At 36.6% G+C, this 15,035-nt stretch overlaps 1 protein-coding gene and 2 non-coding genes across 3 annotated transcripts; 1 reads left to right on the top strand and 2 right to left on the bottom strand.

Annotated features, from left to right (window-relative positions):
* Nucleotides 1-716: 716 nt before the first annotated feature.
* LOC140780253 (uncharacterized) lies at nucleotides 717-10,179 on the bottom strand. Its single transcript, XM_073125672.1, has 6 exons — nucleotides 9,997-10,179; nucleotides 3,955-4,040; nucleotides 2,897-3,832; nucleotides 2,064-2,285; nucleotides 1,845-1,969; nucleotides 717-1,630 (listed from the first exon to the last, which is right to left on the bottom strand). Exons 1-6 carry the CDS (start codon nucleotides 9,997-9,999, stop codon nucleotides 1,002-1,004), a joined length of 2,001 nt encoding a protein of 666 aa, XP_072981773.1. The 5' UTR covers nucleotides 10,000-10,179; the 3' UTR covers nucleotides 717-1,001.
* On the bottom strand, nucleotides 754-825 carry TRNAP-AGG (transfer RNA proline (anticodon AGG)). The gene has a single exon. It is a non-coding gene; the product is annotated as a tRNA-Pro (tRNA).
* Nucleotides 10,180-12,230: 2,051 nt separating the features above from the next.
* On the top strand, nucleotides 12,231-12,429 carry LOC140758547 (U2 spliceosomal RNA). Its single transcript, XR_012104129.1, has one exon. It is a non-coding gene; the product is annotated as a U2 spliceosomal RNA (small nuclear RNA).
* Nucleotides 12,430-15,035: the final 2,606 nt, after the last annotated feature.

Genomic DNA, 15,035 nt, shown 5'->3' with positions numbered 1-15,035 from the left:
CCTGATCTCATCAACAAACACATGTAATGAGATGGTAGTGGTAGTGCTCTGCTCTGTAATATAGAAGCACCAGCATTAAGAAATTGGCACCAGCAACATCTATAAAGCAAGTTGGATTAGCTATTTTATTCTCATGTCTACAAAATCCAACCTTTTCTTGGGTTCTTCTCTTCTATCTCTCTCTCTCTCTCTCTCTCTCTCTCTCTCTCTCTCTCTCTCTCTCAAACCTCAATAAGGGCCCCCTAATGGATCCCTGCAAACTCTCGGAACCCGAAGAGTTTTCGCCACCTCCACAGCCCACGTCATCTTCAATAGCCCACGGTGTGCAAGAATCCCAAGGCCCATTGACGGCCCATTCATCTCCTACTCCCTACTCCCCACTCCCCAGCGCAGAGGAGGATGGAACGCAGTGGTGAAGCTAGCTACGTACAGGTGGATTAGAGGCAACAACTTCTTTTATCTTTCCAAGATTTAATTGGTCGCATTTCGATTCCTTGTGCATGCAATGCGTAGAGCTGTTTCTTTGTTGGATGCATTCTTGTAGTCTCATTCATCATTCTTTGCTCTTGACAAAGGAAAGAAACTTTTGCCATCTTGCACATTGATAAAGAGATGAGCAGCTATGTACGGCCTTAGGTCAGCGGTTAGGTTGACTTAAAAGAAACTACAGCATTACTCTGAGGATATCTTGTATTTATTTGTGGCCTAGAGTTATTGAACCATAGTAGTGTTAAAAACACCAAAAAATTAATAGGGGCATTCCGAGAATTGAACTCGGGACCTCTCGCACCCTAAGCGAGAATCATACCACTAGACCAAATGCCCTGATGTAAAGATTAGAACTTATGATAAATTACAAGGAGCAGTAACCCCGAAAAGCCATTCCGTCATACAGTGGGTTAAGACACAATAATAAAAGCAAAAACCTGACTTGATTGATACGAACACCAACAAGACTCAAACGATTGTTAGAAGGATTAATTTTCTAGGAAATCAGCATGTTAGCTGAGGCCCAGATCAAGATTCAATTCTTTGCAATACTTTGCTCTAGATATAAACCCCAAGTCCTCCACCCGTACTGGGAACAAATTCAAGCATCCATCGCTGCCAGCATCATCATCCTTCCGACCGACCTCAAGCTCTTGATCATGAGCATATGAGTCTTCGGTCACTTGTGAATGATCGGAGACTTCTAACTGCTCGCCTCCAGTCTCCTCCAAGGTTTCCCCTTCTCTCAAAAAGCAGTCTTGAGCAAGTTGTCTACTTCCTTTCTTTTCTCTAGAAGAAGACTCAACCAGCCTAGGATCAAACGGGATTTGACTCCCAGCAGATACCAAAAAGGTGGAACCTTCACTGATCTGAGAGCTGAAAGAGCCATTGGATGACACTGCATTTCGTTTGCTCATTTTGTCACAAGTGGAGCTGTCTTCATTAATTTCAACTTCTTTTCGCTCCTTTGCGATTCTGCTGCTTTCAACAACATCAAAAAACAATCTGTCTTTACAAGTTTCAACCTTTCCCTCATCTATATATTCAGAGACTTGTTGATCTTGTTCGTCTTCCATCACCTTGCAAGAGACAACTTGCCTTGCCTTGAAAACTCCCCATAGATAGTATTGTCCTTGAAATCCTACATCAGAACACAACGCTTCAAGCAAATGATAAAATGCTTGGAAGGTGGGGAAACACCAGGCTGAAGAAAGGGTTATTTCTCCCTAAACATATTTGATATTGTATCTTCCTTGAAATCCTATATCAGAATTCAATATTATGTGCAGAAAGAGTGATTAACCTTTTAGTAATATAGCCGCAATCTTGCATATGCATGCTAATAGGGCACTTACTGTGAGAATCTTTTGGCAATATGACAGAGGGGAAGATAAGCAGCTCAGCTTCTTCTAATACAAACTTCAGCACTAGATCATTATCAATTACCTCTTCCAGCAATTGATCAAACAACCCATGAAGCCTAAAATCATACATCAAATATAATCTCATCATAAGAGAGGAATTTATACCGGAGGCATAACACTGACAATTGATGAAGTGATATGAAAGCATACCATTTATACTCCATATCAAATGGGAAGAAAAAAAGAGCAATGTTGTCATCACTTGGTGGTGAAGTCTCAAAACCTTTTGGCCATGCCTCCAACCTTGGTAGCTTGATCAAATTTACTACTGTTGGCAATGTTTTTGAAACGTGCCACACTTTCTCACATGCTGTGGTTGAGAAGTGTGCAGTCAGTGGACCATACTCTTTGTTGCAGATCATAAAGCATCCCCTATAAATGAAAATTCAACTGTAAGTCTTCCCTCAATAAGGAAAAAAATGAGTAAAATAATACAAATGCCATAAATTTGAGAAATAAAAAATGATAAAAAAACAAGGGATATTTACAAATCACACTCTAAATTTTACCTATTTTGTGATTCACACACCATTTTTAAAGTATTTTATAATATAGCCCCTTTTTTTCTTTATGATTCTTATTTAACACCCTGAGTTAACTTAGATGGTACTAAATAAGGAGTATTCCGTTATAACATACAAAATAATTTACGAATACTTAAATTACCTGTCTTTTTTACCCTTTTTTTTCTTTCCAAAGAAAAAGAAGAAGAGGATGAGCGGGAGGAAAAAAAATGAGAAAAGTTGACAACGACGAAGGTAGGTAAAGAAGATGATGAAAGATATAGAAAATAAGAAAAAATGATGAGAGTATTTTAGTAACTTGGCGTAAGTTAGTTAAAATAACGTCAGAAATGGTTAAGTTACAAAATCTTCAAAGACGAAGTGTAAATCACAAAATAAATAAAATGTAGAGTGTGATTTATAAAAATCTCTAAAAGATATCAAAAAACACATTAGGACAGTTAAGAAGAACTAACTAACCTCCAAATACATTGGCTAATAGGTTGCACAGGAAAGTAGTGGGGCCAATTAACGGACTCTGAATAACAAGACATGCTCAATCGAGCATCATGATTTTCTACCTGCACTATTGGTTGAATATTGAGTGTCTTGACAGATGAAAACTGAACCCTACACATGACTTCATTAGGAACAATGATCTGTGCTGTTAATCTGGTAGTTGCTTTCTGAGCATAATCTTCTGAGGTTGAAGGGTGCTTATTTGGTTGCTGATGATCTCCTGTGTCATCGTTTTTATCCAAAAGACTAATGTGAGCCTCATCATCAGATTGATCCTCCTCATCCAATATTAATCTTCTCCTTTTACGTTTTGGTTTCTCATCAACAAAATGCACATTATACTTCGGCAACTGCTTGTGATGATGAGATGATTCGATATTTCTAGTCCTATACATATTCTTATCTTTGTCGAAACCAAACTTGGTTTGTAATGATAACGGATTAGAAATATCTCGTGCATATTCTGATGATTGCTTCTCCTCTTGTAATATTAGCCTCTTCCTATTCATTTTCAACTTTTTATCATTATCACCTTTCCAAAGTAAACCCGACTTATTTTCCTTCTCCTTTTGCGAAAAACCAATACTTTCCTTACTATAAGTTTTTCCCTTCGCAACATTGGGGGCATCCAAAACCATATCTTCTTGGCCATTAGTAATGTCACCTAGCCATGTCACACCCTGAGCACTTTGTACACCACTTGGTATCCTTTGGTATTGTTTTCTCACACAAGGATCAACAACATCACTGACCGGGGCAAGTTGATGATTTAATAACCTTGCATTTTTCCGTTCATCAATATTAAGCTTGTTGTTGGAAGCAAACCTTCTAGGCTTGCACTGCTGACATGCCCAATGTATTACTACACCAAAGTCTGCCATCTCATCCAGGCAGTATCTGCATTATTATTTGAAGTTGATACAGTATTTAGCAACAAAACTATCAAGAGCTACATGAACAAAATAAAAGTACATGGAAATTTGACTGTAGCATGAAAAACATAAATAAAAGATGCATACTGGTGCTCAGCAGAAGTCTTGCATATGTTGCAGAAAATCAATAGGTCTGCATAACCTGTAACACCACATTTCTGACAAACAGCAGCCTGCAATCCCGAAATAATATAAATTTCAGCACTTCATTACACAGCTCTTTAGTTGTAAAAAACAAAATATTTTTCAGTTCTATCTACGTATCACTATGTTCTCAGAGTATATCTTCATTTCACATATATGGCATTGGTTTGGAAGTAGAGGCAATCAAATTGCTTGGCCCATCCAAGTCCAACCCGAACCAGCCCAAAGCGTACTGGGCTAAGCCCAACCTGCGCCCGACTTGGCCCTAGCATAGACATAGCATGTGTTATTGGGCAAAACTAGTCAGGTTTAAATCGTTTTTCATTAACTCGGATCCAAACCCAAAACTAAATAATCAGACCCACTCACCTCTCAACCTCAATCAACACCACCTCACCCCCCCAAAAAAAAAATCCTCAAATCTTCATAGCACTTAAACCCTCACCTCACCTAAAATCCTCGAGCTGAAGAAGGCAGTGCGGCGAGGACTACGATCGGCTGAGCCAATCCAAGGCGACAATCACGACAGGTTGCTGAGAACAATGAGGACAACGAGTTGCTACGACGAGGTTCTCTCTCTCTCCCCCTCCCCCCACAAGCCACTTTCATTTCTTCTAAATTCTAACAGGTTGAGCCAGTTCAAATCTCTTCTAAGTTCTAACAACTGAGTTGTGAAACATATTATGAAAATAAAAAGGGTTGTTGATATGGCCGAGTTGAGAATTAAAATTTAATGCCTAAACAAATTCCTTTGCAAAAATTTGGGCAAATAGCATCTTCTAGTAACTCAATTGGAGGTGTAGGTTCTCATATGTTAAGGACATCAAGAAAAAAAAAAAGAGCGACAGAAATGACATATATTAAGAAGTCTTTTAATTTAGGTGCTCAGAATCAATTATATTGTAAAATTGTAAGAATATTTTATTCAGGTGGATTGTCTTTTCTTTTGGTAAGGAACCCTTACTATGTTAGAGCAATTTGCAGCAAATAATAATATTTTTGGATATGTATCCCCTGACTATAATATATTTAGAACTACACTACTTCAACAAAAGAGCAAATATTGAAATGTTACTAAACCCTATTAGAGGCACATGGGGGGAAAGGGATGAGTATTATATATGATGGTTGAACTGGTGCGCATAGGAGACCACATATAAATTTTTTAGCAATAACTGAGAGTAACCGTATGTTTTTAAAGACTATGAATTATGAAGAATAATATAAAGACAAATTTTTTATCCCTAATTTAATCATTAAAATAATTGAAGAGGTTAGGCTTCATAATGTAATCCAAGTGATTACGAATAGTGCACATGTTTATAAGACAGTAGGAATGCTTCTTGAAGCAAAATTTTCTCATATTTTTTGGACTCCGTGTGTAAGTCATACTCTCAACCTACCTTTGAAAAACATATTTGCAACAAAAAATATTAAAGCAAATGAGATCGTGTTTGATGAGTGTAGCTGGATTTAGCAATTGCAGGGGATGTAATACGCATAAAATATTTCATCATACAACATTCAATGAGATTAGTTATCTACTTATCTTCAATGAATTTGTCAACTTAACATTCCTTGCTATTGCGGAGACTCTATTTACTTCAGTGATCATAATGTAGAAAAGATTTTGAAAGATCAAGAAGGGTATTCAATCAATGGTAATCAATGATAAATAAAGTTCTTACAGAAAAGATGATATTGACAAAACACAATTTGTCAAAGATAAAGTCCTCAATAATCTTTGGTGGGATAAAATTGAACAAATACTTGCTTTCACAGAGCCTATATATAATGTAATGTGCTACGAGTTGCAAACACAGATAAACCATGCTTACATTTAATATATGAAATGTGAGATATCATGATTGAAAAGATGAAAACAATCATATTTATGCATTGAAAACAAGGAATCTATTTTTTATTCAGTGATGCACAAAATCTTAGTGGATAAATAAAACAAAAGTAATACACAACTACATTACTTAGCACATTCTTTTTATAGTCCTCTTTCTTATGATTAAATAGTTTATTGCTTTTTCATTGCTATATACTGTTTACTAATTAGATGATTATATTAATATATATTACAACTCATCATAGATTCAAGAGGATCCAAATTGTGTACCACCACATAAGGATTTAAAAATTTCTAATATGAAAAATAAATGCATAAAAATGTTATTTTCAAATATGAAGAACGAAAAATGATATATAAAGAGTATACTAATTTCTCCATCAACCAAAAGTTGATTCAATAGCAAATAGAAATGATTTTGATCTAAACATGTAGTGGGTTGCTCATGGTGCTTCTGCTCCTATTCTTCAAAATTTAGCACTTAGGTTACTTAGGGAACCTTGCTTTCTTCAGATTATGAGAGGAATTTGAGCACCTATTCTTTCATCCATTCATTAAAAAAGAACAAGATAACTCCACATAGAGCTAAAAATTTAATATATTTGCATACTAATCTTCATCTTCTATTAAGAAATTCTCCAAATTATTTGAGAGAAGAAACCAAAATATGGGATGTCGGAAGAGATTCTTATGATTCCTTTAATGGTTTAGGAATGTCAGAGTTTGCCGGTCTCTCAATTGAAGAACCAAAATTGACGACTATAATGTTTGTTGATAAAAGCAATGAGCCAACTGAAGATGAATGATCTAGATTAGTTCTTATGCCTTAATGTATACTTCTTAACTCTTATAGCTTAATATATATTTCTTAGTTCTTTGAATGATACTTGTTAGTTCTTATAGTTTGATGTATGTGTATTTTAACACTATTAGATTACAAACTTTTACTAATAAATATATATATATATATATTGTTTATTTATTTATTTAGTTTGCCATGTCCATTTTATATATTTATAAAATTTGTTGTGTCGCCATGTTCGTATCATGTCGTGTCGTGTCTGTGTCTCTGTCTCATACTCGTGTCTCATTACTTATGGCTAATCTTGTTAGAGAAGATATTTAGGATTTTAATCTTATCTCTAGCCTCTTAAACATCTAGAAAAAATATTTATGAACTTTGGTCTTGTTTCTAGCCTCCTAAATATCTAGAAAAGATATTTATGAACTTTGGCAGCTAAGTTTCTTTTTGCTTCTATATAAAAGTTTAAATACTCTACTTGTAAAAAGATCTAAAGATGGTATATTGAAACTAGAACTGTCAAGCTTGATGAGTGGCTCGGGCTTTGAGTTGAGCCGAGCCCGAGCAGCTAAGATCTGCTCGAAATTAATATCGAGCCAAGCCTAAGCTAGAGCCAGCTCGATAGGCTCGATATAAAAAGGGTGAGATAAACCCCAATCCCCAAATTCTTGCCTCCTTCGGAGGCGGCAAGCCGTCGCCGGTGCCCCGCCTCCTCGGCTCCTCTGGAGTTACACCCATCGAAATCATATGATCCACACGGAATAAACCTTCTCCGATTTTAAGTTCTTGCAGAAAGAGAAGAGAGCAAGACTTTAAGTCCTCAACCTCGACACTAATCTGTACTGCTCCCCCATGGTCTTCACAAGATCGAACGCGAACGCGAGGTCCTCACCACCGTCCATCTTATGGGAAGCGATACGGGCCATCGAAGTGATGGTAGCTTCGGTGGGGTTGATTCCCAAGGCGACCATGCGATCGGAGATCACAAAGCCAAAGTCCACGACGGCGAACCGCTGCAAGAAGGATTCATCTACGATTTCGATGGAGGAGCAGAGGTAAAGGAATGAATTGAAGTGGTAGGCGGAGAGATGATTGCTCCGCAATCGATGACTAAATATTCAAGACAAGGGTACCTGGATGCCCCTCTTTCTCCATCTTCTACAAATGCAGCAGCCACCCATTGTTCAAGATTTTCCATATTCTTAAGCCTTAGTCTTTTTAGTACGAGGAATGATGCACCTACTGTGTTTTTGGCCCCATAGAACTCCTCATTTATTCTCCTTACTTTGTGCATATCGTTAATAAATACCTTCTCAAGCTTTGGCAGCTACCCTAGCATGAGCAGGTGTTCAATATTAGGGATAAAAGAAAGATGGATGCCAACCAGATTTGAGAGGAATGACTCCAAGTGGCTCCTTATCCAACTAGGTAACATTAAACCACTGAAATCCTTGATGAACAATTTTTGTAAATTCTGGTGTAGTTGCAATACTTCTAGTATAGCCACCACAGCTTGTTCGGTCTGAAAGCTGCAGACGATAGTGGAGAGAAATGGATTGTAGTAATTTGAAGAATAAGCTTCAAAATAAAGGTAGCATCAAAGCAATCTTTTTTGTGAAGTTCTCTTTTCTGATTCAATTAGGAGTGTAAATGAACCGAGCCTGAGCCCCAAGCTGGGTCAGACCAAGCCCGAGCCAAGCTTGAGCCTGAAATGAGCCTATCATCAAGCCTCATTCAAGCCGAGTCAGACCAAGCCAAATCGAGCCCAAGCGAACTAAAGAAGAAGAAGAAAAAGGAGGCAAGGCACGGCGAGGCAGGGCATTACGGCTGCTTGCCGCTACCGAAGGAGGAGGCAGCACTGCGGCGGCTTGCCGCTGCCGAAGAAGAATGCGACCTCTCAAGCGCCCTCACCTTATGCTACTTTTATTTCGAAGGTTAATCTTCAAAAAAAGTGAAGTGTCGCGCGCACTAGCAAACCAATAAAAAAGGCTAAGTTTGTGACAATGAGCTAAAATAAACAAAATCTAGAAATAAAGCACTCGAAAAAGATAAGAGTAAAAGGGACAACAAAGTATCTAGCTAGTGAGCAAGATCAAAATCATGGAGAGAGAGACAGAGAGGAGATGGAGAAGAACACCAACCGCTTGCTATTGTGGCATCGCCTCTATTGATCCCAAGTCGCCATACATGGTCAAAAAGCAATTCGAACATTTTCCTTGTGTATCTCGCCGTATTCAACTTTGTAAAAAAAAATATTTCTAATAGTCCTCAAATACATTTGATATATATTAAAGGCATATCTGAGCTATATCCCAATCAAATATGTGTAATAAATGTGTACACTAGGCAAACTAACATATTTGAACATAATCGTGTTTCATAGTCTATTGTCGTGCTACCGAGTATCAACCATCTCGTGCTGCCTATTCAATTTTTGCCAAAATAATCTCAATTTTCAAGCTGATTTGAAACTTCAAATCAGTTTATTTACTATCCCACTAAGAGAGTATTTTCATATTATGATGTTTGATATCACCTTCTTGGATCTTTTACTTATGCCTTTTCTAGGAATTAAAATGATGCCTTGCATTCCTGTTACATGATTCATCAAGCACCGATCATACCGACATTGTTTTGGTGCACGTCTCCAAAAAGCAACAATTGGGATGCAACAAATTGTACCACCAAAAAGCAACAGAAAATTTCTAGCTTTTCAATCGACAAACTATCCTTTTCTTCCTTCACTTTTCCTATGCCAAATGAAGGGCCTACTACAAACGTATTAGCTTTTCCTTTTTCAAGTCCTTTCTCATTTAGGAAGATAAAGTCCTTTTTCCCTCACAAGACTAGAACTTAAGAAAACAATTGATGTACCAACGAAATTCCAGTATTTCACAATATGTACCACCTCACTTTAACCTCCAAATTTCGCTCAAGAACAAACCCCATCTCCAAATACTTCAACTTTATGAAGGCCAACAACAAATTAGGGGTCCACCAACTTGTTCTCACATGAAAAATATATTCTAGGCCATTATCCTTCCATATAAATCACTCAAATCTGATCCGCATTGGCCCAAAATCAGCATATTCTCTTAGTACTACAAAACCCCTAAAAATCATGACCAATGTTAATCAAACCCAACGCAGTCCAATAATCAAGAAACACAACAAAACTTCGTATTAGACTAAAATACATACATACATATATATATATATAAGAAAATGTTGATGAACCAACTCTATCATGTATAATAATATAACAACCAAAACGTAGAACAAGAATTAGTAGGGTAGAAGAACAAGAAAGGCTTCCTAGACTTACCATCTGTGAGACTCAGCCTCGAGAAGCAAGAGTGGATCGGCTAAACCTACTCAACATACACATGCAAGTAGAACAAGAAAGAAGTGGGAGGCATCGACTAAGCAAAACAAAGTAGAGAACCAAACCCTAGATCAAAAGAGAAGTTAGCGAGACGAGGGGGAGGGGTAATCTAAAACCCGCTACATGAAGAAATGGTTAATTATGGGAAAACCCACTCTAACACTACGAGTGCTTTTTATAGGGATTTGTAGAAAGAATCCGAAACGCGTACGGGAATCGACTCCCAATACGTATCCCCTTACTACTCTGATTCGGAGCCGCCTTGAAAGCGATTGATACGGCGACGTTTTGGAAACCGTTTCGGAATATGGAAAGGCCAAAGAGCCCGAATCGCCGACCCATCTTAAATCGGTTATGATTGACACGTGGCTAATTGTGATTACTTTTGAGAGGTTAACTATAGATCCTACCAAGATACGTTTTCATTATATCTAATTAAAAGTTGTGCATTTGTGTTACTTTACTTTTTTTATTTCACATATATCCAACTGCAAATATTTTAATTGATTTCATTTGAAAAATAATTAAGATTGAGAAAAACTCTATACAATATTATTGTTTGGAAATAAATAGAAATACATTTCATTATGTTGAGATTTTTGATAAGTTGATCCCAAACCATCGGATTTATTACAATTTTTTTTATAATATATATATGTTAAGATCCAACGATGTGTGTTAAGTTGAGTTTAATTAAGTCGAGTCTATTTATCTTTTAATTAGTTTATGATGTATGCCTTTTAAGCAAGTTAAGTAATGTGAATCGTTAAGACAGATCAAAATAAGTCATAATAGCTCTTAAGGCAAGCCCAAATAAGTCACGACAACTATTAAGACAAGTTTAATTAAGTCAAGTAAGTCTTTTAAGGTAAATCTAATTAAATTATGTAAACATTTAAAGCAAATCTTAATTTTAGTCATATCAGTCTGTAGAGCTAAGTCATGACTCATTATACTCCACCTCTATATGAAAAGAGGTAATGTTTTTTTTTTATTCATAAAAAAAATGGAAGAATCCAAACATCAAAACATTAAGAATTAATTGAGTTTACTTATTTTTTTATTACCATATTTACCATTTTATCATAACCGTTATATCGTCTTTACCTTTTTAGGGATAGATCATAGTTGTAAATCCTCCAAAGCTTTCAAACCCTAGCCACTCTACTTTACAGCCGTTCACCACCACCATTGGTTGTCTACCATCCTTCGACGACTGCTACAATATCGGATATTTACTATTCTATCATATTTTGATCTTGTTCTACTATTTTAGTTATATATTTTTATCCAAATATTCGATTGACGTGAAACTAAAGCTATTAGAACCCTATCTTGTGAGGTTACTATAATCTAAATTTTCATAATTATCTTATGGACGGTTGTGGTCCATAACAATATATCCCTATTTATTTGCATGTGTAGCACTGCAAATTTTGTATTTGTGTGAATACCCTTCAAAACTATGGTTACGCTTTCTATTACATTTTAATAACTATATGTTAAAACCTTAAGCATTTAACTTGTGAAATAACAAACATGTCCTTATCCGAGAGTAATATAAAAAAGAAAGAATAAAACTTTTTTATCCATTATTATTAAATTGTACTAAAAGCCCTAGTACACATTGATTTTTAAAATTATAAAAAAATCTCACCCTAAAAGGGTGTTAATAGAAAATATTAAATAAATATTTTATTATTAAAATTTTCTCTCTTTCATTTCTCTAAAAATAGGAATAAAATGGTCTTGATAGAATCTAAAATTGACCATATAACACTCGCATTTTTTTTAATAAAAAAATATAGCGAATAACTAATCGAATGAGCAATTTGGGGATTTTTTGTAGTTAAAAGAGTTAACATATCATCAAAACAAATACTAAGGGTCAAAGTAGAAAGTGATCGAGTATAACTATCCTCCAAAAATAAAAGGTGTTTACCCATATATAAAAAGTGTTTGGAAGGATATTAACATAGATATCAACTTAATAGGACTATATACAATAAGTTTGGGATAACTAATGGGCCTTGGCCCATGGCCCAGAGCTTTAGTGGATCATGGCATGTCCGCATGTCGGGATATACCCCTTCTTTTAGTCCCACATCGGCAAACCTGGCGATGGGCGTCGATGAAGTGCCTACTTAAGCGGAGGCACAGCGGATGAAGAACTCATACCTTTCTCGGCCTTTTGGCTAAGATCAAGTGTAGTATCTGTTCTTATCAGTTTAATATCTGATACGTGGGCCATCGGCCCACCATGATATTAAATTAATTTCTTTTGGGGGAGGGTCCACCTCACAGTAGCTTGCTACTGGGGCCCTCGAGCGTCGCCCGTGCGTTGCACTACTGCATGGGCCTGGCGCACCCCTACCAAATCTCTAAGTTCAAAATATTTTCATTAGTATCTCTTGCTAATTACTCAATTATTAATCGAACTATAATTATGAGATTAGTCTCTCGTTAAAGAGAGAAGATTCTTTAAGACTTGAGTTTCTTCTGCAGAGTATATTGCAAGCTTTGTTAAAGATGTTACTCTATGGTTTTTACTAATTAACCTGCCACCAGTAGTCGTAGCGTTCAAGCCATTTTCTCTGTGACCAGATATGATGATACAGATGGGAAAGAAGGGGGGCAAATTTGATAGCTAACTGCACACATACTTTGGCCTTATATAACTTTTTCCCTACAACCTGTTTGTGGAGAATCAGTACCCAGTAAATGTATGCAGTACAGGACTATTTCTTCCCTTTTCTTTTTCCTTTTTACAGGGAAGTTATACTAGATTCTTTTGTTTCAGAGAAAATTTGTTCGTTAAAGTTAACAAGCTATTATAGCTCGATCCACTAGAAAAAAAGAGGAGGTAGTGTGATAGACTTTTGAACAAGTTTCACACACAGCTAAAACACAAAAGAACCATAAAGAAGTTTGGTATTAAGCACATAAATAAAATTACTAAGTACTCAAGCAAAGATTGGAGGATGTAGAGCATAAGCCTCTCTTTTGGCCAACATTGGAGCACAAGAAGAAGATTGAAAGGACATGCACCGGCATAAATGATCAACGTCCTATGACCTATAGGACTCTATCCATGTCATAGTATACTTAATTCGCACAAAACTACTACACCAAAGAAAGCAAGAGAGAGAGAGAGAGAGAGAGATGGTGGGAGGCTAAGAACAACTCCATGATAATAGCAAACTCTTTTTTGACTCTATAAATTCCTAATCATAATACGAATTTTAGACACTAATCAACCTAAACACCTAAGTAATACAAGACAACGATAGAGTCACCCAGATAGGCACTGCACAAGAGAAGTAAAGAGCAGCAGTGATGAGATATGAGGCAGTACAATCGAGATGTAAGTCAAAGGCGGTGAGTAGAGTCTTAGGTAGCCAGTGCATGACGCTGGTTATTACAGTACAGGCTGAAGGTCCTTGCATGGGATGGGGGATCAGCTAGTGTTGGCACTAAAGTCAACGACAAGCGACCAAGCAGAGAGGGGATAGAGCAGATGGCTTTGATGAAGAGATCTTAGAAGTGGAATTGAGTAAATCAGCTACCTCATAGCCCACGGCTAGAGATGATCATTGGCCGACCCGAGTAAGCCTAATTCGAACCCGTCGAGTTTTAACTGAGCTAAGTTTGATCTAAGATCGAACTTAACCTAGCTTGGTCTGAAAGCTCGGCCTATTATGCTCGCTTTATTTTCATAATTTTTTAGTTCTATATTAGATACTTAGTAAACTGAATATCAACAATATATATGTTCCTATAGAAAATAACTAAATTTCTTTTATAAATACTAATTATACTCAATCTGATAAGTTATAATCCTTTTAAAATTTGATCTATTACACTAGGCCCATTATACATCTTAAGTTCAATATCTTATGAGCGAGTAAGCGGTAACAAGCTATAGTATTATAACTTAGCTTAAGCGAACGTGGATGACATGTGACAGCCGAGTTATACTAATTCCTTTCTTTATAAGAATATATACTAATTGTTATAAGGCACAAATGCACCCAAATCTATACGAAGCTGTTGGTTGGCTGTCAAAACCAGTTAAATTTCTTTTGCCTTTAACTTTTGTTTGCTTCGCATGCCGACTAAAAGTTGGCAAGCCAAGTACCTTATACTGCAGGAAATTCCCATTCACCCATTTCACATGCATAAACAGGAACAGTATTAGTTCAAATGGCCCATCAAAAGAACTCAAACATCCTTTATCAAAAGCTAAGAATCTACATCATCAGATCCATCTCTTTCAATTCCAAGTGCTTATTAAACAAAGTCATCATAGAAGATGATTCATTATGCTATATACCATGTTATCATAACAACAGAGTGATATACATCATGCTAGATCACCTTTCATAAGAGCAGAGTGAGTGATTTTATGCTCCATTTTTTTTCACCATATTCTATTCTCATAAGATAAAGGAACAAAATGTACACCAATTTATTTTCCTACAGACTCTTATGAAAGGAAGATAAAGAAGAAGTACAATAATACATTATACTGCACATCCTTGGACTTCCTTTCAGAATTTGTTGTCAGCTTTTAGCTGCATGAACTAAGTAAGAAGCTTTCCAAGCTTTCCTCTTCCTCCCCCCGCTCTCTCTCTCTAACTAGGAGAAATCAATCATCCATTTGTTATAAACAAAGGGTTGCAGATCACACCAATATATATTAAAGAGAGAACCAGAGAGTACGAGAGATATCTCAAAGTCTATACTCAGAGAGGAGAAGAAAAGAGAGAGAAGAGAATGAATTCCAAAAGGCATGTAAGAAAGAATCCAACCATGTACATTAGCTCTATCACTTTCTCTAACTTGACCTCTTTACGGCGAATTGCGACTCTCGAGTCCAACAGAGTTGTGCTGCCTCGAAGGGCTAGAAGGCGGTATCGGCGTCCCTTTCGGCAAGAACCCGGAAAAGTTGTCAGGGCTCCTCCTCCCTGAGTTCCTAG

Source organism: Typha angustifolia, chromosome 3, assembly GCF_048772165.1.
Source record: "Typha angustifolia cultivar Huaian chromosome 3, ASM4877216v1, whole genome shotgun sequence".
NCBI lineage: Eukaryota > Viridiplantae > Streptophyta > Magnoliopsida > Poales > Typhaceae > Typha > Typha angustifolia.
This window is presented reverse-complemented; position numbering and strand designations above follow the sequence as displayed.

Excerpts from the sequence above, each read along its gene's own strand:
- LOC140780253 (XM_073125672.1), bottom strand. Across the intron at positions 3,833-3,954 it reads AAGACTTCTGCTGAGCACCA|ATACTGCCTGGATGAGATGG; the intron begins GTATGCATCTTT and ends ATAATAATGCAG. Across the intron at positions 1,631-1,844 it reads ATTGCCAAAAGATTCTCACA|GATTTCAAGGACAATACTAT; the intron begins GTAAGTGCCCTA and ends GTTCTGATGTAG.